We start from the raw sequence: 27,523 nt of genomic DNA, 5'->3' as shown, positions 1-27,523 counted from the left end.
ATGGCTGAGGGTGCGAAGACCATTACCCCAGTTAAGCACGGGTCTGGAAAAGGCTTAATGAAGGCTCCAGCCACAAACCAAGAGAAGCCTCCTCCTCTCCTCCGTGACGACTCCAAGTTTGCCTTGGAGAAGCTTGCATCCATCATCTCGCCGGAGGATTACGAGGACCTGGGTAACCACTTGACGGAGGCAATGGGAGAAACAGGCCTCTTTGCTGTTGCTCAGGTAATCTCTGTCCGTCGACTTAAGTCCGTCTACTTTGTTGTCTGTTTTTGTTTGTTTTGTTTTTTAACTTTTTTTTTTTTTTAGTCCTTGGTCATGATGAAGCCATGAAGGGCTTGATGGATCAGTGTTTCAACCGTGAGGCTGCTCTGGATTGTGTGCGTGTGAAGGTTGAGCAGACGGAGGATGAGCTTGGTCAACTTCACAAGTGGAAGTCCACTATGGAGAAGAAGTTTGAACTCTCAGAGCAAGCAAGACGAGAGCTTGAGCAGAAGACGGATGAGGTGTTGACGGCCTTGGAGATGAAAGAAAAAGAAATCAAAGAGTTGAAGGAAAGGGTCTGTCATGCTAAGGAGGTAGCTGTCCAGGAGTATCGTGACTCCGATGCTTTATTGGGCGAGCTGGCGGACTCATTTCTTCAAGGCTTTGATGATTCACTCCGTCAAATTAGGAAAGCCTACCCTGATCTGGATGTGTCAATAATCAAAGTTGACGACCAAGGCCAGACGTCTGCTTTGCCCGTCACTTCAGAGAACACAGAGGACCTCTTTGGTGAGGATGTAGTTCAAGGTGACGGAGAATCAGTTCCGCCGAAAGATGTCCCTGATGCCGACCCAAAAAATGTAGATTGATTTTGTCATTGTTAATTTTTGTATTTGAGGACGTTCCGTCCTTCCTTTTGTGTATTAAACAATTACAATCTGTTGGTTTAATCCGTCATTAGTTTGTTATCTAAAAATTTATGTCTGTTTTAAATCAATCTTTATTATTTTTTGAATGATGCATAACCATCCGTCCTTTTTTAGAAAGGAGAATCTTGAGTATATATCCATCCCCATATAACGGCATTGACGGTCTGGTATCTATCTATATATCCGTGTATATATGGACTTTCTTTTAGCCGTCCTTTTTTGAGTGACGCATAAACGTCCGTCTATTTTTCGGAATATTTCAGCCTATGCGTGATCCGTCCACTTTGTGGAGTTCGTAAATTATTTTCACCCTTTGGGCGATCTGTCCACTTTTGTGGACTTTGTAATTTTTTCACCCTTTTGGGTGATCCGTCTGCTTTTGTGGACTTTGTAAAATATTTCACCCTTTGGGTGATTCGTTGACTTTGTGGACTTTGTAAAATATTTCACCCTTTGGGTGGTCCGTCCACTTTGTGGACTTCGTAGAATATTTCACCCTTTGGGTGATCCGTCCACTTTGCGGACTTGTAAACTATTTCTCCCTTTGGGTGATCCGTCCTTGAGTGATCCGTCCACTTTGTGGATTTTGTAAAATATTTCACCCTTTGGGTGATCCGTCCACTTTGTAGACTCTGTAAACTATTCCCCCTCTGGGTGATCCGTTCACTTTGTGGGCTTTGTAAAATATTTCACCCTTTGGTTGATCCATTCACTTTGTGGACTTGTAAACTATTTCTCCCTTTGGGTGATCCGTCCACTTTGTGGACTTTGTAAAATATTTCACCCTTTGGGTGATCCGTCCACTTTATGGATTTTGTAAAATATTTCACCCTTTGGGTGATCCATCCACTTTGTGGACTTTGTAAACTATTCCCCCTCTGGGTGATTCGTCCACTTTGTGGACTTTGTAAAATATTTCACCCTTTGGGTGATCCGTCCACATTGTGTAGCCTATCCATTCATAATAAAAATCCATGTGGAAAATCAAAGCTGTGTTGAAATATTCTTCTTTAAAGAAAATGTGTTTGTAGAAAAAGTACCTACCCTCTTGGCCTTAAAAGGGCACAAAAGATTGTAGCAAAGTTAAAGAAAACTAGTAAATTATAGCTAAAAATAAAATAAACTGGGAGATTGCTGGTTTTTCATATTCTCTCTCTACTGGTAGTATTTCCGTAAATGCTCCGCGTTCCAAGGGTGCTGCAGCTTTTGTCCGTCCATTGTCTCGAGGTGGTAGGTCCCCTTCCTTTGCCATGACGCGATCCTGTAGGGTCCTTCCCAGTTGGGGCCGAGTTTTCCTTGTGAAGGATCTTTAGTGGCACCCATTACTCTCCGTAGTACAAGATCCCCAACCTGGAAGTCCCTATGCCTCACCTTGTTGTTGTAGAGTTTTGCCACGAGATTCTGATAACGCGCCAACCTTTGCTCTGCTGCCGCCCTGACTTCGTCCACTAGGTTGAGCTGGAGGTGTATAGCCTCTTTGTTCTTATCCTCGTCGTAGCTCTCGACCCGGTAGCTCATGAGTCCCACTTCTACGGGAATGACAACTTCGGTTCCATATGCAAGTCGAAATGGTGTTTCTCCAGTGGGTGTTCTAGCTGTGGTCCAGTATGCCCATAGGACGCTTGGCAGTTCGTCTGGCCAGATATCTTTTGCCCCCTCGAGACGGGTCTTGATTATCTTGAGCAAGGACCGGTTCGTGACTTCGACCTGCCCGTTCGCCTATAGGTGTGCGGGTGACGAGTAGTGATTCTTGATCCCTAGCTCCGAGCAGAAGTTTCTGAATGCGCTGTTGTCGAATTGTTTACCGTTGTAAGAGACCAGTACTCTAGGTATCCCGTACCTGTATATGATATTTCTCCAGACAAAACTTCAGATGTTTTTCTCTGTAATGGTGGCTAAGGCTTCCGCTTCGACCCACTTAGTGAAGTAGTCTATGCCTACAACCAAGAATTTCAGCTGTCGAATCGCCATCGGGAATGGGCCCATGATATCAAGTCCTCATTGTGCGAATGGCTAGGGTGCCATCATAGGTGTCAGTTCTTTGAACGGTTGCCTGATGAAATTGCTGAACCTCTGGCATTTGTCGTAGGACTGGACATAGGCTTGCGCATCCTTCATCATTGTAGGCCAGTAGTATCCAGCCCGGATCAACTTGTGTACGAGTGATCATGCGCTCGAGTGGTTTCCGCAGATACCCTTGTGTACTTCTCTCATCACGTAATCTGCTTCGAGAAAAACCTCTTTTATATAAGACGTCCTTTATCAGCACAAACCGTGACACCTGGACCTTCAGCTTTCTTGCGGTGCTCTTCTCGTCTGGTAACACCCCAGTCTTTAGGTAGGAGACTAGTGGCGTGGTCCAATTGTATTCAAAGTTTATAACCTGCATATTTGTTCCGTCATCGATAAGTGAGGAGATTTGAATGAATGATAATACCTGTTCGGGAACCAGCATGAATTCGGCTGACGCTGCTTTTGCTAGGTGGTCGGCCTATTCGTTCTCTTCCATTGGGATCTGAATGAATTCGACTTCGAGGTCGCTGATTCGGTAGTTCACTTCTTTTAAATACCTTTTCATTCTACCGTTCTTGCACTCGTAGTCGCCATTGATCTGACTCGTCACCACTTGTGAATCGCAGTGGATAACTATGTTTTCTGCTCCCGCGGCTTTTGCAAGGTCTAGCCTTGCCACCAAGGCTTCATACTCTGCCTCGTTGTTGGTTGTGGGAAAATCCAGCCGGATCATACATTGTATCTTGTCCCCCTGCGAAGTTTGGACCACTAACCCAACTCCTCCGGCTCGTCTATTTGAGGATCCGTCTGTATAGATTCTCCATTGTTTTTTCTCTTCCTCCATCTGGTCTTCCCCGAGAGTGAACTCGGCGATGAAGTCAGCTACTGCCTGTCCTTTTATGGCCATCCGCGGGTGGTATTGGATGTTAAATTCGCTCAGCTCTATTGCCCACAAAACCATCCTTCCTACTGCGTCTGGGCTACTCATGGCTTTTCTTAGTGGCTTGTCCGTTAAGACAACGATTGTATGCGCTTGGAAATATGGCTTAAGTCTTCGCGCGGCGATTACCAACGCGAAAGCTAACTTCTCCATCTGAGGGTACCTCTCTTCTTCTCCTCGAAGTGCTCGGCTGGTAAAGTAGACGGATTTCTGGGATCCGTCCTCTTCTCTCACCAAAACTGCGCTTACTGCGGCTTGTGAAACGGCCAAATACAGGTATAGTTCTTCGCCTGGTGTGGACGGACTGAGCAGCAGTGGAGTAGAGAGATAAGCCTTCAGGTCGTTAAATGCCGTCTAGCATTCATCCGTCCACTCAAATGATTTCCTTAGAGTGCGGAAGAATGTCCGTCGCCCTTGAGACGAACCTGTTTAGAGCTGCGATCTTTCCGCTCAAACTTTGGACCTCCATAACCGTCCTTGGTGGTTCCAATTCCATTATGGCCCGCACCTTCTTCGGATTGACCTCTATTCCTTTTTGGGATACCATGAAACCTAAGAATTTTCCAGCTATCACTCCGAATGCGCACTTGTTTGGATTCAGCTTCATGTTGAATGATCGGAGCGTATCGAATGTTTCCCTGAGGTCGTCTAGGTGATCAACTTCGTGCCGGCTTTTTATCAACATGTCGTCAACATAAACCTGCACGTTCTTGCCAATCTGATGTGCAAACATCTTGTTCATTAGCCTCTAGTATGTTGCCCCAGCATTTTTTAGTCCGAAAGGCATCACTTTGTAGCAGAATAATCCCTGGCTTGTGACGAAGGAGATCTTCTCTTGATCAGATTCGCCCATCCTGATCTAGTTGTAGCCGAAGAACGTGTCCATAAAACTTAGGAGCTAGTGTCTTGCAGTTGATTCCACCAGGGTATCTATCCGTGGGAGCGGGTAGCTGTTTTTGGGGCAAGCCTTGTTGAGGTCTGTGAAATCCACACATATCCTCCAGTTTCCGTTGGCCTTTTTAACCATAACGACATTTGCCAACCAGTCAAGGTAATATACTTCCCGGATGAAACCAGCTTCCAGTAACTTTCGAACCTCCTCGGCTATGACCTTGTCCCGCTCCTGGGCGAAGACTCCTTTCTTTTGCCGGATTGGAGGGAATGAGGGCGAGACATTTAACTTGTGGACCATGACTGAAGGTTCGATTCCTGACATGTCTTCATGACTCCAGGCGAAGACGTCTTGGTTATCTTTGAGGAAAGTCGTGATCTTTTGGCGCACTGGCCAACTAGCTAGCGTGCCAATTTTAGTTGTTCGTTCAGGCCGCGTATCGTCAAGTCTTACTTCTTCTAACTCTTCAACTGGCTCTGCTAATGCTCGTTGCTTTCCGATACACATCGTTTGCTGCTAATCCTCCATTTCTAACATGGCAATATAGCATTCTCGTGCTGCTATTTGATTTCCCTGTAGTTCTCCCACCCTGTATTTCGTCGGGAATTTGATCATTAGGTGGTATGTTGAAGTTACCGCCTTCCAGGAATTGAGAGTGGGTCGCCCGAGGATGGCGTTGTAAGCGGAGGAGAAGTCAACTACGAGAAACGTTACTTCCTTTGTGATCTGCTGAGTATAGTCGCCCGCCGTTACAACTAGTATTATTGCGCCCAAGGGGAACACCTTCGTTCCCCCAAATCCCATGAGTGGGGCATTCGTTAGGGCCAACCATTCCTTATCAATTCTCATTTGCTGAAATGCTGGATAGTACAGGATGTCTGCTGAACTGCCGTTATCGACGAGGACCCGATGCATGTTATAATCCCCGATTTGCAAGCTAACCACCAGTGCGTCATCATGAGGATGGTGAAGTCTCCGAGCGACATCCTCTGAAAATCCTATTACGGGGTTATTGATTCGTGGCATCTTTGGTGCGGATCCTGTGAGTTGGATGCTATGGATCATCCCGAGGTAGGTTTTACGGGCTTTCTTGGAAGATCCGGCTGCAGCTGTGCCCCCTACGATCATTCTTATGTCCCCTATAGGTGGTCTAGGGTGCTCGTTCTCCCGTCATGGGACGTGTTCTTCCAGTGTATCGGTTCTTTCCCTGCTGACGAACCTCTGTAGCTTCCCTTGCCTAATAAAGGCCTCAATCTACTGTTTTAGGTTGTAGCAGTTGGCTGTGTCATGCTCGTGGTCTCGGTAAAAGCGACAATACTTGTCCCTTGGCCTTTTGTTGGGATCTCCCTTTAATTTACCAGGGAACGTCAATACTCCTTCATCTTTAATTTGCATCAATACTTGATCGATCGGGGCGGTTAACGAGGTGAAATTAGTGAACCTTCCAGTGGGGGATTTAGGGCGCTTTTCATCTCGTTGATCCTCGATTCTAGCAACCTTTCTCCCTCTATCCTGTCGCATGTCCTCCTGCCGCTCCCTCTTTTTAGGCTTTTTCCTCGCGGGCTAGTAATGCATCTTCTGCATTCATGTATTTCGTAGCCCTATAGAGCATGTTCGTCATGGTTTTCAGATCATTCTTGCATAAAGAAAACAAGAACTTACCCTTTCGTAGCCCGCCAGTAAATGTAGCTATGAGTATCTTATCATCAGCTTCGTCAATTGAGAGGGCTTCTTTGTTGAAACAAGTTATGTAGGCCCGCAGCATCTCTTCTTCTCGTTGCTTGATGCTCATTAGGCACGCGGTTGAACTTTTGTACCGATGCCCGCCTATGAAGTGCGAGATGAACTGGGCGCTCAACTCCTTGAAAGTGTTGATGGAGCTCGGTGTCAACCTACTGAACCAAACCCTCGCAGGGCCCTTCAGCGTGGTCGGGAATGCCCTACACATGATCTCGTCTGGTACCCCTTGAAGGTGCATCAGGGTCTTGAACGTCTCTAGATGATCGAGGGGGTCCTTGATCCTGTCATAGCTTTCGATCTGGGACATCCAGAACTTCGGTGGCAGAGGGAATGAGTTGACGGATGTGGTGAAGGGTGAGTCGGTTTTGTTCACTAGGTCGTTGAGATCAGTGGATGAAGTCCCTTGAGGGCATTCATCATGACCTCCATCTGCTCCTTCATTGCCTGCATCTCTACGATAATAGGTGGCGGGGCAAAATCCATGAGAGATGGAAGGCTTATGTTTTGCCGCTCTGGTCGGCTTGGGGCGTTGTTGCCCTCTGGCCTCTCCTGGTCCCTCCGTTCGGCACTGTTGCCTTCTTGGTTTTCCTCCTGAGGGTTAGGTCCTGCATCCCTTTGGCATAGCTGCTCCTCTAGATCCTGGTTCTACTTTGTGAGTCATTCTACCGCTGCCATGAGGGTCTGGACCTATCTCTCTAATGCAGTAGATCTTGGCGGCTCGTCCTCTTGAACGTTGTTGGTGGTAGCCATCGAGCGAGTGAGTACCATGCGACTCTTATGTCCGAGAGGCGATAGTCTGGCTAAACTCTTCGCGTCTTTCCCACAGACGGCACCAACTGATGATGCCGTAAAATCACCAGTGAGCTACACGATCCACACTCGCTTAATCGAACAACCTGCAAGAAGAAAGAAGTGATCTCGCTGAGGGCATCGGTGTGGTGTTAGCCAAATACCCTCCGACGGTCAAATTAGAATTGTTCTCAACTCTAGAGTGCTAGAGAGGGTAAATCATACGTACCTTGATCTGCGAGGGTATTGGGGCTTTTATAGTAGTAGACGGTCGGCATTTCCTTCTTGCTGTAGAAGTCTTTTCCTTATGGGACTTTACTTTGAGCCATCCCAAACGTGATGGACAAACATTTCCTTGTAGAGTGGGTTTTCCCATTAAGGCGTATCTTCTAGAATTATTCTTGTGCTAACATTCTGATTTCCTTTAGGATTCTCTCAGATTTCAAACGTGTGCCCCAAGTATTTCAAGTCATGCCAAGCCCTGGGCTCTCCCTTATCGCCAACCCATGGGCTCGGATTAGTCAGGCCCAATGTCACGCTATTTTTTGCCCCTTCATTCATTATCATGGTATTAGATACTCAAATCTTGGTCTCATGGCTACCTGTGAGATGTACACATATTGGAAAAAAGATCTTTCAAAAAGTGAATAAGATTTTTGTTAAAATTAATTTGTTAGTTTTCATGGAAGATATTCAATTGATTATATGAAGACCATAATAAGCATATAAATTAGATCAAATTTAACAAAAATAACTTAAACAAAAGGAAACCTGCACACAAAACATATTCAATTTGATGAAAAAAAAATAAAGAAGGGAATTTTATGAAAAACAAAAAGAAGAAGGCAAATACATACATTCAAGTTTCATAGGTAAGGTAAGTATGAGAAGGAAATAATACATCAAGAAACTGTACAGTAGGAAAAGGGAAAAATATATCAAACCATATATATATCCCCACTTTTATATTAGATAATTTTAAGTAGTGAAGAAATTGATAACTTGATATGACCAGAAAGAAAAAGAAGTTTACATAATTAAGAAGTTTATGTTAATTACATATTAGTTTTTTTTTTTTTTTTTTTTTACTTTATCCCAAAAAAATTATTAATGTTATTAGATTGTTATTAGAATTTTTTTTAGCTTACGTTAAAGTTAATACATATTAGCTTTTTTTTGTTATTTATTCCAAAAGAAAAAAAAAATTGAGAAGAAAGAATAATACTTTTAAATTTTTTACTTTATTATTAGGAAATAGATGATGCATGACAAATGTTTGTCCCAAAAAAAAAAAAAAAAAATACTAACATAAGCTAGTAAAATTGTTACTTTAAAAAATAAAAATAAAAAATGAAAAAAAAGAAGAAGTTCATTAGAAAACTTATTGTTACTTTATCCAAAGAAGTAGATAAAGATAAGAAACTTTTTATTTTTATCTAAAAGCTTAAGTGAATGAACTTATTCAAAAATCTAAAAATCTAAAAAAAAAAAAAATTCTGCAATTTGGTGAAGTCACTTGGCACAACCACGGCTTGAGAAGAAATAATAATACTTTTAAATTTGTTTCTTTATTACTAGGAAATAGATAATGCATGACAAATGTTTTTCCCAAAAAAAAAAAAATACTAAAATAAGCTAGTAAAATTGTTACTTTATAAAATTTAAAAAAAAAATGAAAAAAAGAAGAAGAAGTTCATTAGAACACTTATTGTTACTTTATCCAAAGAAGTTGATAAAGATCAAAAACTTCTTGTTTTTATCTAAAAGCTTAAGTGAATGAATTTATTGAAAAATCTAAAAATCTAAAAAAAATTCTGCAATTTGGTGAAGTCACTTGGCTCAACCACGGCTTTTAAGCCTAACTTTTATTATATAATATATGATTTTTTTTTTTTTTGATAGGAAGGCCTCTTTTATTTTGGGGTTGAATTTGATTATATTTTGTTAATATATAAAAAAGTTCTAAATATCAAAATGTATCTTGTATCATGCATGAAATTATTTTAGTGCATTTGAGGACCATGTCATTAATGTGTGGTGATTCTTCCACTGAATAGTATAATGTCATGTGTGCAATTAATTGAGTTAGATTTCAGTCACAATCTAGATTCATCATCATCCCAATCAAATTAGGTATCATTTTCATCAATTTTGGCACTTTTCTTGCTATATTGGGTAGCGTCCTTATTAGTCCTTCTTTTCCTGTTTCTAATTTTTAATTTCCGTGATTTCAAGCCATTAGGATCTATCCATCATGCACAACCACGGCTTGAGAAGAAATAATAATACTTCTAAATTTGTTACTTTATTATTAGGAAATAGATGATGCATGACAAATGTTTGTCCCAAAAAAAAAATACTAACATAAGTTAGTAAAATTGTTACTTTATAAATTTTTTAAAAAAATGAAAAAAGAAGAAGAAGTTTATTAGAACACTTATTGTTACTTTATCCAAAGAAGTTGATAAAGATCAAAAACTTTTTGTTTTTATCTAGAAGCTTAAGTGAATGAATTTATTGAAAAATTTAAAAAAATTTCTGCAATTTGGTGAAATCACTTGGCGCAACCACGGTTTCTAAGCCTAACTTTTATTATATAGTATATGATTTATTTTTTTGATAGGAAGGCCTCTTTTATTTTGGGGTTGAATTTGATTATATTTTGTTAATATATAAAAAAGTTCTAAATATCAAAATGTATCTTGTATCATGCATGAAATTATTTTAGTGCATTTGATGACCATGTCATTAATGTGTGATGATTCTTCCACTGAATAGTATAATGTCATGTGTGCAATTAATTGAGTTAGATTTCAGTCACAATCTAGATTCATCATCATCCCAATCAAATTAGGTATCATTTTCATCAATTTTGGCACTTTTCTTGCTATATTGGGTAGCGTCCTTATTAGTCCTTCTCCTTTTCCTCTTTCTAATTTTTAATTTCCGTGATTTCAAGCCATTAGGATCTATCCATCATGCCCATCATGTATTTAGGTAATGTTTAAGCTCTAAATCTTTTATTCGAGGGCAACAGACTTTATCAATTGAGTTAAATTAGAACACAAAATGTCTCTAACTTGGAAGTATAAGGAAATTGCTACAAAATTCAACGCAAAATCAATCATCGATTATTTCTAGGATTTAAGAGAGCATTAAGTTATGTTTTGATATATAAGAAGGTTTAAATGTGTTAAAGAACCTATTACAATGTCTTTTCTATATATGTTTGTTGTTAAAATTAATATTATTAAAAAAAAAAAAAACGAGTTTTACTTTTCATGAGGGTAGGGGGCACTTAAATGTCAACGTTTGTCAGTCGGGCTCTAATTGGATGCTTTGTGGAGTCTTGCCTCATGCTCTATTCATGCACTTCAATTTATGTTTAGAGGCAAGGTATCGTGATTTGATGATAGAACTTTCTTTTGATTTGAAATAGAAATTCTATTTTAGCTTTATTTAAGTGTATATATATATATATATATATATATATGTAAAACTTATTTTTAAAGATTTGAATATCAACCCTAACCCTCATCTCACAAGAATTTGTACTTGTAAAATGACTATCATGTCAATGATGTACAATGGTGACGGTAGAACGTTCTAATGTCAAGCTTTGTGTCCCTATTAAGTTCTTCTAGTAATTATCTATTTGAAATCCATATCTCTACTACACGTATATGTATATAAATCCATTCACACGCATGAGAAGGAAAAACAAAACAAACCTTCAAAATTCAAAATCACTGCCAAGAAAATTTACAACATTTCGAGTAAAATAGTACTAAAACTCATCAGTCATCTCATTGATTATTCAGAACCAAAGTCCAGAACCTTTGTCGTAATATACATAGAAAAATAAAATAGAGTAGAATAAAACAAAAGAGAACGAAAAAAGGCTATCAATTCCATGTCCTCTAGCGAGTATTTAGGTTGAATGGCGAAATTGAAGAAGATTGAAGAAGAGAAGGAAGTCAGCAAATTGGATACGTATCAGCTACCTTAACTTTTCTACAGACAGGACTGAACGAAAGGATCTCCTTGGCCTTGGATTGTAAATGCCATTTCTCTCAAATCTAAAGAACACTCTGAAAAACAGTTGACCAAGGCAGTTGAGCTTTGAGTATAGATAATGTTCTATGAAATATATGGATACTTGGTAATTTTATTTGAAAATAATTTGTATTTATTTAAGACTCATATATAATACTCATTTTGCTTGTTAATTTCATTTTAAAATAATTTATACTCATATATAATATCCATTTTGCTATATAGCATTTATGATGTTTCCCCACAATATTGTCGAATGCTTTGAACCTTAATCTTCTTAATTCATATTTATTTCATTTTTCTTTATTCTAAAAGTAGTTTCTGACTATTAGTGGGTTTCCTTTATTAATCTATACATATGAGATTGGAACTATATAGTTATTAGACATTATCTTTCATTAATTGTCATTTGAGTAAAGAATTTATGTGAAAAAATTAATTGTCAAATAGAGCGTCATATGGCAAAACTTTAATCAGTACCTTTTAGATAAGATTTGAACATTTTTATTATTTTTTGAATCATTGATAATGAGTCAAAAGATAATATATGTTCAAAATTTATCTATTAATATTATGCGTTACTTTGCTATTTTAAAATTGATTGGAATTGATAAGATTAGCTTGTAACTCAATAGGTACATTTTGGTGTTTCTAACAAAAATGTTAAAGATCAAATCCCTCCTCTTATTATAACTATTGAACTATTAAAAAACAACATCTCTAAAAAAACCAAGGCTAGTTATGTAGTTTCCATGTTAGGAAGCTTCTTATTCTATAGTTTGCATAAGTCAAGTCCTATGTGGAGGAAGTGAATAGAATAGGCTGCGTGATTGACCAACATCCGTAATGAAATATTAAAAAAAATAAAAATAAATTTTTTGCACACAAATTATTTTATACAGTTTTACATACATTTCAAAAACAATTAAAATCATGATTTGAAGTCATGATTTTTGTTGTAAACTATCTAAAATAATTTGCATATAATAAACACTTCTTATAAAAAAATCAAGATCTCATTTTTCCATTATTGAATAGACGAGTGAATATATTCATTTTACTCATCAAGAATATTCCTTTTTTTTTTCTTGAGAACTCCTCGCCAGTTATGCTGTTTTCATGTAAGAACTAAGTGGGGTTCATACAGGGTAGGTAAATTTTTTTTTTTTTTTAAACCTAGTCAAGATTCCCTTACGTTACATTTTACTATTATCTATATATATATATAAAACCGAAGCTTTAGAAGCTCCTACAATTTTTCACGTCAGCATAATATTAAAATAATAATAATAATAATAATAATAAAACTTTTTTAAAACCCACACCCGATGCTCTGCCTTCTCCATGTTGTACCTTTTCTTTCACCAAAACTCTTTCACGAAGAAAATCAAACCCGATACCCAAAAACGCGATTCTCCTTCTCCTCTTTCTTCTTTATTTCTCTACCCTTCTCCTCCCCCAAATGCCATTATCTACATCAGCTTCCTCAAAATCTGACAACAATCTTACAGGTTTTGCTTTACCTACAAGTTTTGCTTTATTTTGCTGTCTAGGTTTTTTAGCACACATACACTGATTCAGAAAATCTAAAACGTTTCAGTATCTACTATTACTATCTACTCACCATTTCAGTAAATTCCGAACCAACATATTTTGTCTTCCCAAAAGACACCACCTAAACTAACAAAGTTAAATAATTTCCATTTGAAGTGTTCGTTCCAATCTCTAACTGTTGTTGTACAAGAAATACTTCAAAACCACAGAAATTCCCAATCAGATCTAAGAGACCGACTCTCATGGGTCATTCGGACAAATCAAGTTTCAGAGACTGAGACAATTCCATTGGAGAGAGACTGAGACAATTCCATCGGACAAATCTGGCCGCTGGGGAGACAATATGGTTTGATGAGAGTTCTTTATCTTTTCTTTGAATTTGCTTTCTTTATTGAGTTTCTTTTTTTTCCTAATATTTTTTTTCTATTTGAATCTTTTTTCCCTGACCTTTGTCTGGTGAATTTCCTATAAATCTCTACTAATTTTAAGTTTTAACGAAATCCTTTTTCACAAATCAGAGGCATGTGTTATTTCCTCCTCAACTATTTGAAGAAATGCCTAAACCAGATTTGAAAGAGATTTTACCTTTGCATGTCAATTCCCAATTATTAGGAATACCAATTATGGAGCAAAGCAGATGAGGAAGGCTATTTTTCAATCAATGATATACGTCTTAACACAATTGCAGGTATTGTTTTATCAAATTTTATTGTTTCTTTTTCTCCTAATCTCCTAATAAGTTATGCATTAAACTATGAACTTTGATAGTTTTAGTGATGTGTAATGCAGCATCGAAATTGATTCAGAGATTTAATTGATTTTTAAAAATTACGTGTCCTGTTTTATTCAAGTCCAATTTCTTTGTCATATTTGTTCCCTTTAAGAACAAAGAATGGTTTTGGGAACTATTAATAGGTCTTATATATCAGAACCTATATGCTCCTCTTATTGATACTAATTAATTCATCTAAGAACACATACTTTGTACCTTACAGATGTCAATTGAATTAATATATATGGTTTTATGTCTATGGAAGCTTCAGAATGGCTTTTCCGATTAGTTTACTACTGTATTAATGGAACAAAATGAGGGCATTCTTGTGCTTCATTTTGAAACAACTGAGATAATATATTTAACTTTTTCCAGTATAATTAAAGCAACATCTAAAGGAAGTTTCTGAAGAAAAGCTAAATCTAAATCAAGGAAGCACATGAGAAATGCTAAGTTCTTAGCACCTAAACCAAGTAAGTTCCTTAGAAACTATAATTTCAAGTACTTAGAAGTGATCAATAAAAACTAAACAAGGTTATGACAGTAAAGAGAAAAAGAGAAGCAAAGTTACTTGAAGTTTAAAACTACCAAAACTGTGATAGTTCTGAGTGATCAGTGAGATAATATTGGTTGTGGAAGTGGAAGTAGAAGTCAAGTTTGAGAGGAAGTGAAATGCGAGAATGGTGTTGAAGGTGGTTCACCTTTATTGGCTTGAGAGCTCTCACAAGAAATCCTGCATTTTTTTTTCTTTTGTGTTTATACTATAAAAAAAAAATATATATATATATATATATATATAATATTGCATAAATTAATGTGGCCATTCTACAATGCTCTATGAGAGTCCACCGCTTACCATTAGTCCAATTTTCTAGGCTCCTCTAATTGCACCAAGAGAGGCCATTTTCAGCCAAACATCTGTCCCTTCCAAATTTATGGTTCAAAACTTTGGTAGACCAGACAACCGGAAATTATACCTTTAAATCAATTGTTGTGTTGTAATGCTTAAACAAATTATTTGACCCATGGAAATTATGACTATTTATGTTTTCTAAGTTGGTGTTTAGCTTTGCTTGAAGCTTCAAGAAAAGTTAATTTCAGAGATCTCTTAAGACAAGGCTTGCATCTAGAAGGTATAATTTTTCCTTTTCCTTCCAGTGGGATCTAAACATATTTATTTATATTAGTTTTGTTTACAAGTTTATGCTTTAAGGTAGAAGAAAGTGATGCACATTCTAGAATGTTAATTTCACGTTCAAAACTTTGGTAGGCAAGAGGACTAGAAACTCTTTTATAATATTTTGTCTACAATATTTTAGATCCTTATTTTGTCTATAATATTTCAGATCCTTATTTTGTCCTATTTTCCCCTATTGTGTTCTAATGCTTAACCACATTAAAATTTGATGGTTCTTTCCCTTGAAAGTTGTTTATTTTCAATCTTTAAAGCAAATATTTTTAGTAATCAACAAAGTGGCATAAGATAATGGGGTGGCAGATTTTTTATTGATATGAAAAAAAGTATAGAGAAATTGTCATAGCAAGTCTTAATGACAACTTATGTTTGTTTATTAAAAAGTGTTTTTTCTTTCTTTCAAGAGACAGACTGAACTTTGGTGAGATACAGTTTTATTTAATTAAATTCCTAGAATCATTGTTCTCTGTCAGTTTTTTTTACGAAGTTTGTCTACAAAACTTTCTACAAGTAAATGAATAGAGAGATTGAAAAATTGAATTGGAACTTAAGCAAATTTATCTGTCATTCCCATATTTGATAAAATAGTGGATTAGGAGCCTCATTAAAAACTTGAAAGGATTAACAAATAGTCATAATACAATTGTAGGATAGTTTATGTACCTTAAATTTGGTTCTCTACAATCCATTTGTTTCTTTAATTGGGTACTGATCTTACGTTATGAGATTTTGAAATTTTTGATACCAGGATTTGTTTTAGGTTTCAATTTTAAGTAAAAGTTGAGTCTAATCTTGTATGATTAATTTTCTTTACTTTTAGATGAATTGCATGAGGTTGATTAATAATCTTTCTCTAATTGTATGTCTTAAATAATTATATATATGATCAAAGTGTATTCTTAATTGGTATTGTGAGTAGTACTTTTTGCTTCCAATATGTTTTCCGTGTTTTCTTTATTTCAAAATTTCTTTCTTTTTTGGTTTTCAAGAAACATAGGTCTCTTCTCACAAAAGCCTACAACAGGAAGTCTTCCCTGTACAGATTCTAATATGTGCTTCCCTTTTCTTTTTAAATTTTCTTTTTGGAATTTTTTTGCTCAATTAATCCAATTTTTAACTCTCTTAACACATTATTATTCTCAACTTTATTCCCATCATCTACAGGGTTTATGGTTTGAATTTGTTGTTGATTCAAAAATGCAAATTGTTTGATGAATTACATTAGTTTTTTGTTCGTTTTCCACAATTTGATTTTGTACAATGTCCCTTTTTCAGGTTTAATAAGTGGACATATATACTCAATGCTTACTCAAATTTGCGTATAAAAAAGGTATAATATACTCTCTTCTATTTTTGCATTGTCTCTTCAAGACCATGGGTTCTCCCAATGGCTACTCTATTTTTTGAAATTAAGATAAAAAAAAAACAGAAAAATAAATTACATAATTATGACAATAATTAAAGAAAAGAAGCTATTGAAGATCAATATTAAACTCAAGTTCTCACTTGAAGTGAAGCTACAACCTACATTTAGAGTTCAAAATGCTTTATTGTGCACAAAGGCCTTAAGAATTGGGTTTGTTAGGACTAAGGAGGGGTTAATTAAAATATGATGATATGACCTTCTTGGCTAATTAGCATTAGCAAGAGGACTATTTTCTTCATATTCAGGTTGTAACTTATCATGTAAAATTATGCATGATGGTCCCTTTTTAGGCTCACACCATGAAATTTCTATCCAAAAAACTGTATGTTTTAGTTTTACCTAAGAATGATATGATATTCTTTTTCATTTCCATCAAATTCGATAATAGTTTTCCCTCTCATCATATCTTGAATCTCTAGGAGAATATATCTCTTTCCAATTTACAATAGATTATAACATGTAGGATTTAGAGAATGTATAACAACTCCTTTATTGCAGCTTATGAATTTTAAGGAGAAAGATGGCTTTTCATTTTGATTGGTGATGAACTGGACTAATTATACCACTCACCAGTGGCATGGAATCTTTGAGGTTAGTTTTTACTTAGGAATATTTATTCTGTTTATTCTCTTTTCAACAAAAAGGAATATCACATTGTTGTTTCCCCTTTTTTGATTGAGAGAGTTTAGCTTAAGGATGTCTAACTTTTATTCTTTTGATAGTTAAGGTGAAAAGGGTTGCATTGGTGAGCTTCTTTTGTATTTCTCTTGCCTTTCGAAGGGCACGAGACTGAGGATGTATGCTTTTATAATGCTTGGCCTACATGAGATGGAGTTTCTACTAATGAACAATTAGATGCTTGAAGTGCACACAAGTTTGAGATAGGGCTGATGAATAACATTATATGTAATAACATTATAACCTTAGTTCACCAAGTTCAAGGTCCTTAATGTTTTTCTTTTAATATGTTATTTATTTATTTATTTATTTAAATGAATGTAGTTTATATAAAGATATGTAAAGCATTCTTGTGTTTGCATGTTGTGCTCCCTTTCTACTGTTTACTAATTGCACCATATATGACTTTTCAAATGATACTCCTAAAGGTGATCTTTTAAGCAACATTGATGATGACAAGAACAAGGAATAAACAACCAAGATTTTGCAAATAGACTGAATAATAGAAAGGATTATGTTAAAAAAAGTGATAGAGACTGTTTAGAGACCTTAAATTTCATGAAAGAAAGGATGCAATTGATAATAGACATAGGATGCCAACCAGTTGTTTGAGGTTGTTAACTAAAGGTACAAATATGTTATACAAAGTTAGATGTTGTTTTAACTTTGTACTTGGGTAGAACAAAGCAATCAAATTTCTCATATTGGTATAGTGTTTTTAGAGATTTGAACTTCTATAAATACTCATGTATTATTTAACATTCTTAAAAATAAATAAATAACACTATTTTAGAATTTAGTTATTAATTTTCCCGTGCATCGCACGGGTTAGCGACTAGTTATATATATAGTCAAGAGTCACGAGTCAACATGATAAAATAGCATTCAACTAGGCAAAACAATAGTTAGTGTATTTGCTAATGCTCAATTGGTTAAAAAAAATAAGTTCAAGGACGGAGATATTTAGAATTTAAATCTTCTTCTCTCCCTAAAAAAAAAAAGAATAGTGTATATGTAATTCCACGTGCGACGTTACTAATTTCTAAGATCAAATAAGATCTTAAATTTGAAACTTCTAAAATTCTTAATTAGCTAGTGTGCATGTGTCTGATAAAAGGACTATATATATGAATGTTCACTTGGTGTGTAAAACACTAGTGAATGTTTAAACCCACAATTTTAAAAATACCAACACAAACTTATCTTCAAACAATGTATGTGTGGAATGATAAATATAAGCTATACCCAAACAATCAAACTACTCTAAGCCATAATTTTATCACAATACAGTAGTAATTAAATGCACAGAGTAAAGGATAGAGAGAAGCAAATGCAAGATAACACCGGCACGTGTTATTGAAGAGGAAACCGAAGAACTCGGCGAAAAACCTCTCCACCGTCCTCCAATCGGTGAAATGATCCACTAGAAAATCAGTTAGGATACATAAATAGCAATAGACCCTCCAAGCCTAATCTACCCAATGCACCTAAGCCTTCCAAGCTTCTTGCTCCAACAGGGTTAAGCCTTACCTTGTCTTTTCTAGCTTACCGGATCCCACAATAAGCCCATTACATCAACCAAAATGAATTGGTCCTCTCTGAACTACTTCCCAAGCACCAAATAGCCTTCTCACTAATATGAATATGGTGAGGTAAGGATTTGGTTAAAGCTCCTCTCAAGGGTATGTCAATGGAGAGGGTGAGAGTAGAGGAATTTGGAGAATCAAAAGTATAAGATTGTGGATAAATCAATCTTTTTGTTCTCTAGGGTTTATCTTTCAAAATTCTCTCTAAAAGTTCTCTACATTAAATGGGTATAAGGGTATTTATAGTAGGGTATGAGAAGAAATGTGAAAAGTCATTTTTTCTGCAAAACAGGGGGCTTTGGTGAATGACTCGCGGCTGGGATGAGTCGCGAGTTCCAGTCACCAACTAACAGAATGGCTAGATTGTATTTTTTGTTTTGTAGTGATCTAGCTATCATGACCCTTCAACTTCCTGCATGCTTCACACATGTGACACTTCTGGCGAGTCACCACTCGCGAGTTAGTCACGAGTTCCAATCGCGAGAATGCTCTTGAATGCACACACTGATCAAATCTTCACATTCTCTCACACATAACTCTTACATAATTCCCACCTAAATACAGGGTTTCTAAATGCTAAATTATAAGTAAATTTGGCATGGAATAAAGCCAACACATAGTTGAATAAATTCAACCTTACAATATACACACAAAAGGATATAATCACAATATAAAGTAATTTTTTAAAAATCTTTCAGCATTAAAATAACACAAAATGGTGAAATTGAAGAAGAAGAAGATGATGAGGAGGAAAGGTAGAACGGAGGTAGCCGAGACGTATTCAATTAGCGTTGGGTTCCTCTTGACATTGTTCAAGGGGAACCCGAAGCAAATCAGATACGTATAAGCTACCTTAAGTTTGCTCAGAGACGAGTCCGAAGGAGTTGTCACTTGGTTATAAGTCATTCTCATTTGTTAACTCCATGATCAAGGTCTTCACAACTAGACTAAGTCCAAAGTTAGGGACAATTAGATTAGGCATCTTAGACCAACTAGCCAAAGCTGGCCTTCGTTGATTATCACTAGATTGTGGTCAAGTGAGGTCCATTTAATGGGCCTATGAGAAATTTTTCTAGAATTATTTAATTTGTTTTAACCATTTATGTTTAACTAGCTTGTAAGCTCATTCATATTTATAGATATACTTAAAAAATACACATTAAGATGTATAGTATAATAATCTTACATATATAATTTAAATATTATTGATAGTCATTCTTATATTATTTTTTAAAACTTTTTAAAAAGTCTTGTAAGAATGTTATTAGGTAGAAAATGTAAATTGTCCATTTTATAAATATTTTTATGTTCATTAATTCTAGACTTTTTGGGTTTTTTACACAATAACCCACTTGAATGGATATTTATGATATGGTCATGCATATGATTCCAAAATTAAAAAATAAAACTCTCTCTAAAAATAAATAATTTATGATACATGGTGCAAAATTGGACTTCAATTGTAGAATTTAATCGGATTTTCTCTAAGTTATACACACACACACACACACACACACACACACACACACATATATATATATATGTAATTGTTGTGCCAAATGAATTGTTTTTAGTTTAAAAAAAAACATATAAATATAAAATCATTCAAACTCTCTCTTCCTCTAATTTTATATATAGTGTTAGATATATGATTATGTTTTTTATGATTTATTTATGTTGGACTCCTCGCTTTCTACTCTAAATAAACTCATTTGACACAAAAATTAAAAAATTTCGGTTAGATGGAATACGTGCTGTAAAATTAAACTATAATTGAAATCCAATTTTTACACTGAACTAACTAACTTGGTTCAAAATTTTAAAATTTTTTATTAGATGGAACACATGGCGCACAATTAGACTCTAATTGAATTCCAATTTAAAATCTAATTGGATTTTCTTTCAGCTTTACCTATTATTATTATTATTATTATTATTATTATTATTATTATTATTATTATTATTATTATTATTATTGTAAGGACACAATTCCATTGCGGCCCAATAATGATGTTGGGCTCGCGCATGAAAGATCCCTCACAATATGATTTGTAGAGAGTGGGCTTAAAAAGCTTAGCCGTTGGTCACGAGGCGGTGCTCGGTCCTGGTTTTAGAGGAATTCGTGGAGAAAAAGGATTTGAGCCTGAACATTTAAGCCCTACGGCTTCGCATCCTATGGGATGGGCCTCCTCGGACTTGATCCGAGGACCATTGGGGTCTTACCCCGGTTACCCGACGATGGGTTTTTTCTGTAATCTCAGGCGTCGTTGAGATGTTCTCACCCAGATCGTCTCCTTTTTCTTGGAGGTGGGATCGAGAGAGCGTCCCCTTTCGAGTTACTTCTTTCTTCTTTTATACTCGTCTGCGTTAACTGTCCTTCGTCCACGTGTAGGGTCAATCTTTACAAGACTGATATTTGTCCCATCAGTCTAATCCCAGAATTGTTGGGGAGGGTTGATAAAGCTAAAGAGTACGGCTCTGTCAGGGGCAGCGTATTGAATGGCAATGAGAGCAGCTTTCCCGGATATTCTTAGATTCTCTTTTAAGCTTGGCCCTATACCGGTTTTATCCTTCTTCTTTTGGTGAGGTTTTGGATCTGCCGAGAACTGAGTTGTCCTCGGCTGCACCACAAAAATGTTTTGTGCTCTGCATTGTAGAGCTTGGGCCGTAGTTCTTCTCGGCTCGGGCCTTTGGACTCTCTAAGGGCGAATGGGCCTGGTCCATGAATTATTGAGCCCCACAATTATAATCATAGAAAGATTTTAAAAATGAATTGATTATGCAAGTGAACACTAAATTTTGAATAATCAAAGAGTGGATCCACTTGCCTCCCTAAAGTGTGTCTTTTAGGGAGTGTTTTCATCTTTGTGATGTGTGATGATTTGTGTGCATTAGTGACACTGGGTGATTTGTTTAGGAATCGCCACTAGCTATTGGATTTTCTAGATGTGATTGTGATTAATACATTTTAATTACCTAATTAACCAAATTAGGGCTACTAGACTAATAAGGTAGGATAAAGCCTCGAATCAAATACCTTGGACTCGGAATCAAATTAGGGAATGTATGTGTTAAGACATATGTGTTTCACATGTTAAGAACATATGTCATGATTTTATGTAATTGGCTTATCCTTTGACAAAACGCACTTTACTTATATTTGGGTAGATTTAGGATGTCTTTAAATACTTTATGAAATCTTGTTTCAAGATCAAGTATTGAAGCCTTCAAGTTTGTTCAAGAAAACAAGTTTAGAGTGCAAAATCATTAAAGCTCGATAGCTGTATCTATCGAGTCTAAGGAAGCTGTTCTACATTCGGTGTGCTCGACACCTGCTCGACACCTGCTATCTGTCGAGATTTAAGATTTTCAGAATTCCAATCTGACTTTCTTGGGATCCGTGAATGTGTTTTTGGGGTTTCTTTTCTCCTAACACTAGACATATAAAAGGATCAGTTTAAGGGCCATCAAAGTGTTCACAAGTTTTGAGCAAACTCTATTCAAGCAAATTGTGACCGGAGACGAAATTCTTGCCCTAGTTCATCTCTTTCTCTTGAAGAAGTTGTTGTGTATGTGCACCGTAGACCAAGCATCTTCTTGATCTTCATCGTGTGGATAAACTGAAGAATTTTACAACTAACAACCTTCTTAGTTGGTGATTGAAGTCGCGTACTGGGATTCGCGCAATTGGTTAGTCACGTACTTGGAGTCGTGCATCTAAAAGGGGAACTATCACTACAGAACAAGTCTAACTGGGTATTGGGGTAAGGGTTCAACTGTAAGTTGGTAAGGTACTTGAATTCCTTTACTTGTAACCGCTTAGTGTGATAAAAGTGGAGTTTCGGGAGTAGTGACCTGAAAATCACTCGGTGGGGTTTTTGCCGTTAGGTTTTTCCCATTCGTAAACAAATCACCGTGTTATTTATTTTCCGCTGCATGATTAGTTTATTGGTGATTTGTTTGTGCTATCACGTTTTTGCATGATAAATTGATTAATTAATAATTTGGCTAATTAATTAATTAATTTCTATCACAAGGGGTCATTCAGTTTGTGGCCTATCAGTATGTTAGATACCTCACAATGCATATCCAAATGATAATATCTCATTTTAATTTAATCTTAACAATTCACAACTTTGGAACGTAACTAAGACTTGTGTGTGTGTGTGTATAGAGAGAGAGGGAGAGAGAGAGAGAGAGATAAAAGGACATGAATACGTTCTAACGTAGGTAGCGATAAAAGGATGGTTGATATCTTGGAACTGTAAACAATCATGTTATCTTAGTGAATTCTTCTATTAGGTGGTGATTGATAAACCCCCAAAGGATCTCAAAATTTACTCCCGGTTCATTTAGTGTTTGTGATATGGTTGTGCCCGTCACTAATTGAATTGGAATCAATTGCACAGTTGATTTTATTTATCAAGTTCATAATTTGGATTAAAATTAATCAACCAAGGTCAAAATTCCTATCAAACTCCAAATAAAGGAAAATATTTTATATCCATCCACGGGTGGATTTAGTCACATGTATATTTAATGAGTAATATGACTTATTTTAAAATTTAACGAGTAAAGTGATTTAAAACACATGGAAAGTTTCATTCATAAATAATGAATTTGGAGGAAATTATTTTAATTATTATTTTTTTTTTTAAAACTTTGTCCATAAAATAATTGTATAAAACAGGCATTCAAAGATCTCTCAAGTCTTGAGTCCTTGATACCCTTGTTTAAAAAAAAAGTATATATCTATTTTGGTAATTAGGATTTAGGAATGGATAAACAATTCTAAAAATAAAAAAATAAAAAAATAAAAGAAGAAGAAGAAGAAGGAGGAGGAATAGATAAACAACTCTTGAGAATTAGCAGGTACGATCCTTTTCGATTGGAGACTAAAGGGTCTGTTTAGTATAGGCATGACTTAGTTTTCATAACTCAATACTCATAACTCATAACTCTAACTCAAATCTCATCACTTACAACTCAAATCCCACTATCACTCAAAAACTCCAAAATTGTTGTTTGGTTACAAAACTCAGTTACATATCTCAACTTTTAAGTCCACTTTTTGCCAAAATGGTGGAACCTACCCCATTAACACTACACAGGGGTTATGGTTGCTACCCGTGTCCATTTTCTCTTCCCCTCTTTCATATTCTCTTAAGTCCATCACCACCATCAATGGCAAACTCAGAACCCACCACTATCAACACCACCAATGGCCATCAAACGGAAAAAGAAAAAGAAAAAGAAAAAACCAACCATCAACTACACCCACAAAAAGAAAAAAATTTCAATCATCAATACTGTAAGGTTGAATTTATTCAATCACGTGTTAGATTTATTCCGTGCCAAATTTGCTTGTAATTTAGCAATTAGATACCTTGTATTTAGGTGGAAATTATGTAAGGGTTCTATGTGAAAGAATGTGAAGAAATTCAAGAATGTGTGCATTTGGAGATTTCTCACGACTGGATCTCGCGAGTGACTCGTGACTGGCAATTCGCCAAAATGCCACACGTGTGAAGCATGCAGGAAGCTGAAGGGTAACGACAGTTGGAGCACTACATGACAAAAATTGACAGTCTGGCCTGGCAGTTAACTCGCGACTCATCCCACTCATGAGATTGAGTTGCCAGAATGCTCTGTTTTGCTAAAAAATGACTTTTCACATTCCTTACGTACTCTACTATAATTACCCTTATACCCACGAAATGTAGAGAGAGCTTTTAGAGCGAATTTTGGGAGAGAAACCCTAGAGAAAACCGAGATTGACTCATCCACAATCTTAGACATTTGATTCTCCAAATTCCTTTACTCTTACCCTCTTCATTGACATATCCTTGAGAGGTACACTTGCCAAATCCTTATCTCACCATACCCATATCATGTGAGGAGGTCTTTTAGTGCTTGGAAAGTAGTTCGAAGATGACCAATTCACTTGGTTGATGCAATGGGCTTATTGTGGGATCTAGGAAGCTAAAGAAGACACGATTAGGCTTAACCCTGTTGGAGCAAGAAGCTTGGAGGGTTTAGGTGCATTGGGTAGATTAGGCTTGGAAGCTCTACTGTTATTTGTATATCCCAACTTTATTCTTTAGTAGATCATTTTACCGCCAGGAGAGCGGCGATGAGGTTTTTCGCCGAGTTCTTCGACTTCCTCTTCAATAAAACATGCCGGTGTTATCTTTGTGTTTGCATCTCTCTAACCCTTACTCTTGCCTTTTAATTGCTGTTGTGTTGTGATTAATTATGGTGTAGAGTTGTTTATTTGTTTGGGTTTTTGCTTGTACTCTTTATTCTGCATATTTATTGTTTGAGTATAAGCTTGCATTGGTTGTATTTAAAATTGGCGGGGTCTAAACATTCATTAGTGTTTTCACACTGATTGAACTTTCAAATACCACCACCAAACACACAAACCCACCTCCATCATAGCCCAAGCCTCAAACTACAACTACAAACACAGAAAACCCAAACACACCAACACAAAATCTTCAAATCGGTGATCCAAAATTGCCAACCCAAACCCACAAACATAGAAAACTCAAATCCAAACCCAAGAATCCTTAGATCGAAGACCAAAATCATGAAAATGAGGAGCAGGTTTCTGTTTCTAGGTATATATTTATGCATGGATGAACATGGTGAGTGGGTTTGAAGAAGAAAGAAAGAAAGAAAGAAAAAAAAAAAGAAAAAAAGAAAGACAAAACCAAGAAGAAAAGAGAGAGAAAAAAAAAAACTGTTGGTGGTGGAGTGTGTCTGATGAAGAAAGAAAGAAAGAATGAAGAAGAAGAAAAAAAAAAAAAAAAAAGGTTGTTGGTGGTGGAGTGGGTATGAAGAAGAAAGAAAGAAGAAATAGAGAAAAAGCACAAAAAAAGAAAAAGGAAGCCAGTGGAACTCAATAGAAGAAGAAAGAAAAAAAGAAAAAGGAAAAGAAAAAAAAATGGTATGACACTGTTACTTGACAGTGACAAATCAGGAGAATGGGTCCCACAAATTTGAGTTTTTTACCATTTTGCCACTATCACTAGTCATCCATAATCTGAAAACACAAAAATTGTGTTTTCAGTTTCCATCATCCAAACTCAAAATTTTGAGTTTTTGAGTGATGGAAATAAACATCCAAAACCAAACCAAACACTACATCATTTGCGGGACCCACGAGTTTTGGATGGTGGATCATGAAAACTGAGTGATATCACTCAGTTTATGGATTATCCAAACAAGAAACTGTTGTATATATAGATATATACAAAGATAGGTTGTAATAATGTTGTTTGAATTTAGAGAATATTGTTTCATAAAGTGAAAATTCAGGTTCTAGAATTTTCTAAGTGAAAATTTTGAATTAAGCATTTTCGATCGATCGAAACTTGGCTCAATTGATCGAAATGGTAAAGAAAAAATCCTAGAGCTTCTGCTTGGTTTGATCACTAGTCGATTCCCATTCGATCGATTGAAAAGAGTATTTGATTGATCAAAAGAACCTCTCAATTGATTGAAACTCGAAAGCTGAATTTTCTGCAGAATTTTTTTGGTGACTGTTCGGAAAGGTTGAAGAGGTTTCAAATCTTGTGAACGGTTTTATGAAACATTTTAACTCTCTATACGTGTCTTTTGATGAAATATAACCCTATGGGTTCAAATAGAGGCTTATGTTCACTTGAAATCCTGTGGTTATTCTCCAGAATTGCTATCTGTAGAACCCAACATCTTGGTTATATCTTAGGGACAAATTTGCGATAACCCTTTAGCAACAATAATATGGGGGACAAATATTGTCTAAGGAAAACGATATTATGCATCCAAGTTATCCATTCTCTATTTGTTTTTTGTGTTAACCTTGTTCTTCCATTATTACTTTATATAATATCCCCAACGGAAACAACTTGAGAGTTGGAGATTAAAAAGTCCACCAACCCTTTTTGATTGTTGAGAACAGCTTCAAAACTGGATCTTGTGTTTGTAAATATGTCATACTCATTATGAAGACTTGTAAGTACTAAGTAGTAAGTAGCATATTTTGGGTGGTCAACATATAATTATCTTTCGATTCTAGGGTAATACTAAAGGCCTAAGTATATAAATGAGATATATTTACTATAGTAAACATTAACTGCAATTTTAATCTAGAGATCTGCTTTAATAATATCTTAATAATGCATAATAATAATGCACAACAAGAATGGTTGACTCGGTAAAATACAGATGAATATAATAATCCAGGGTATTGTTTGTTTCAATTTTCAAATGCTACATTATGGAGTAAGACTACAGTCCTAAATCTATAAGGATTATAAACAATATAAATAGAAACAGGTTTATTGTGGCAAACTTTAATTGTAATTGTTAATAATAAAAATTAACTATAATTGTAATCTAGAGTGATAGGCCAAAAACGTATTAACCCCTTGTGATGAATTAATTGATTAATTAGCCAAGTTTATTAATTAATCAAATTAACATGCAAACATGTGGTAGCATAAACAAATCACCAATTAAACTAAGTGCAGCAGAAATAAATTGACATGGTAATTTGTTTAGAAATAGGAAAAACCAACATGGCAAAAATCCCACCGGGTGATTTTAAGGTCACCACTCCCAAAATTCCACTATTAACACAACAAACGATTACAAGTAAAAGAATCCCAGTACCTTAAACTAATCTACAATTCAACCCTTACCTCAATATCCAATTAGACTTGTTCTGTAGTGACAATTTCTCCTTTTGATGCACGGCTCTCAATATGTGACTAACCAATTGCGCGGATCCCAGTACGCGATTTCAATCACCAACTAGAGAAGGTTGTTGGCTGCAAAGTTCTTCAGTTCATCCCAATGATGAAGATCAAGAAGATAGTTGGTCACAAAACCCTACGGTGCACAAACACAGCAACTTCTTTACAAGAACGATGAACTAGAGAAAATTTTGTCTTCGGTCACAATTTGCTTGAACAAATTT

The 27,523-nt window shown here is 36.0% G+C and overlaps 1 protein-coding gene and 1 long non-coding RNA gene across 3 annotated transcripts; one reads left to right on the top strand and one right to left on the bottom strand.

Annotated features, from left to right (window-relative positions):
* Positions 1-5,275: 5,275 nt before the first annotated feature.
* LOC115970840 lies at positions 5,276-5,887 on the bottom strand. The gene has a single exon (XM_031090463.1). It carries the CDS (start codon positions 5,885-5,887, stop codon positions 5,276-5,278), a length of 612 nt encoding a protein of 203 aa, XP_030946323.1.
* An 8,807-nt stretch (positions 5,888-14,694) lies between these two features.
* Positions 14,695-17,134, top strand: LOC115976623. 2 transcript variants are annotated; one of them, XR_004088347.1, is made up of 4 exons: positions 14,695-14,803; positions 16,141-16,195; positions 16,790-16,882; positions 17,014-17,134. It is a non-coding gene; the product is annotated as an uncharacterized LOC115976623 (long non-coding RNA). The 2 variants fall into 2 exon arrangements; XR_004088348.1 differs by lacking the exon at positions 16,141-16,195.
* Positions 17,135-27,523: the final 10,389 nt, after the last annotated feature.

This window comes from Quercus lobata, chromosome 2 (genome assembly GCF_001633185.2).
Source record: "Quercus lobata isolate SW786 chromosome 2, ValleyOak3.0 Primary Assembly, whole genome shotgun sequence".
Taxonomy (NCBI): Eukaryota; Viridiplantae; Streptophyta; class Magnoliopsida; order Fagales; family Fagaceae; genus Quercus; species Quercus lobata.
The sequence above is the reverse complement of the archived record's forward strand: the minus strand, read 5'-3'. Positions and strand labels throughout refer to the sequence as shown.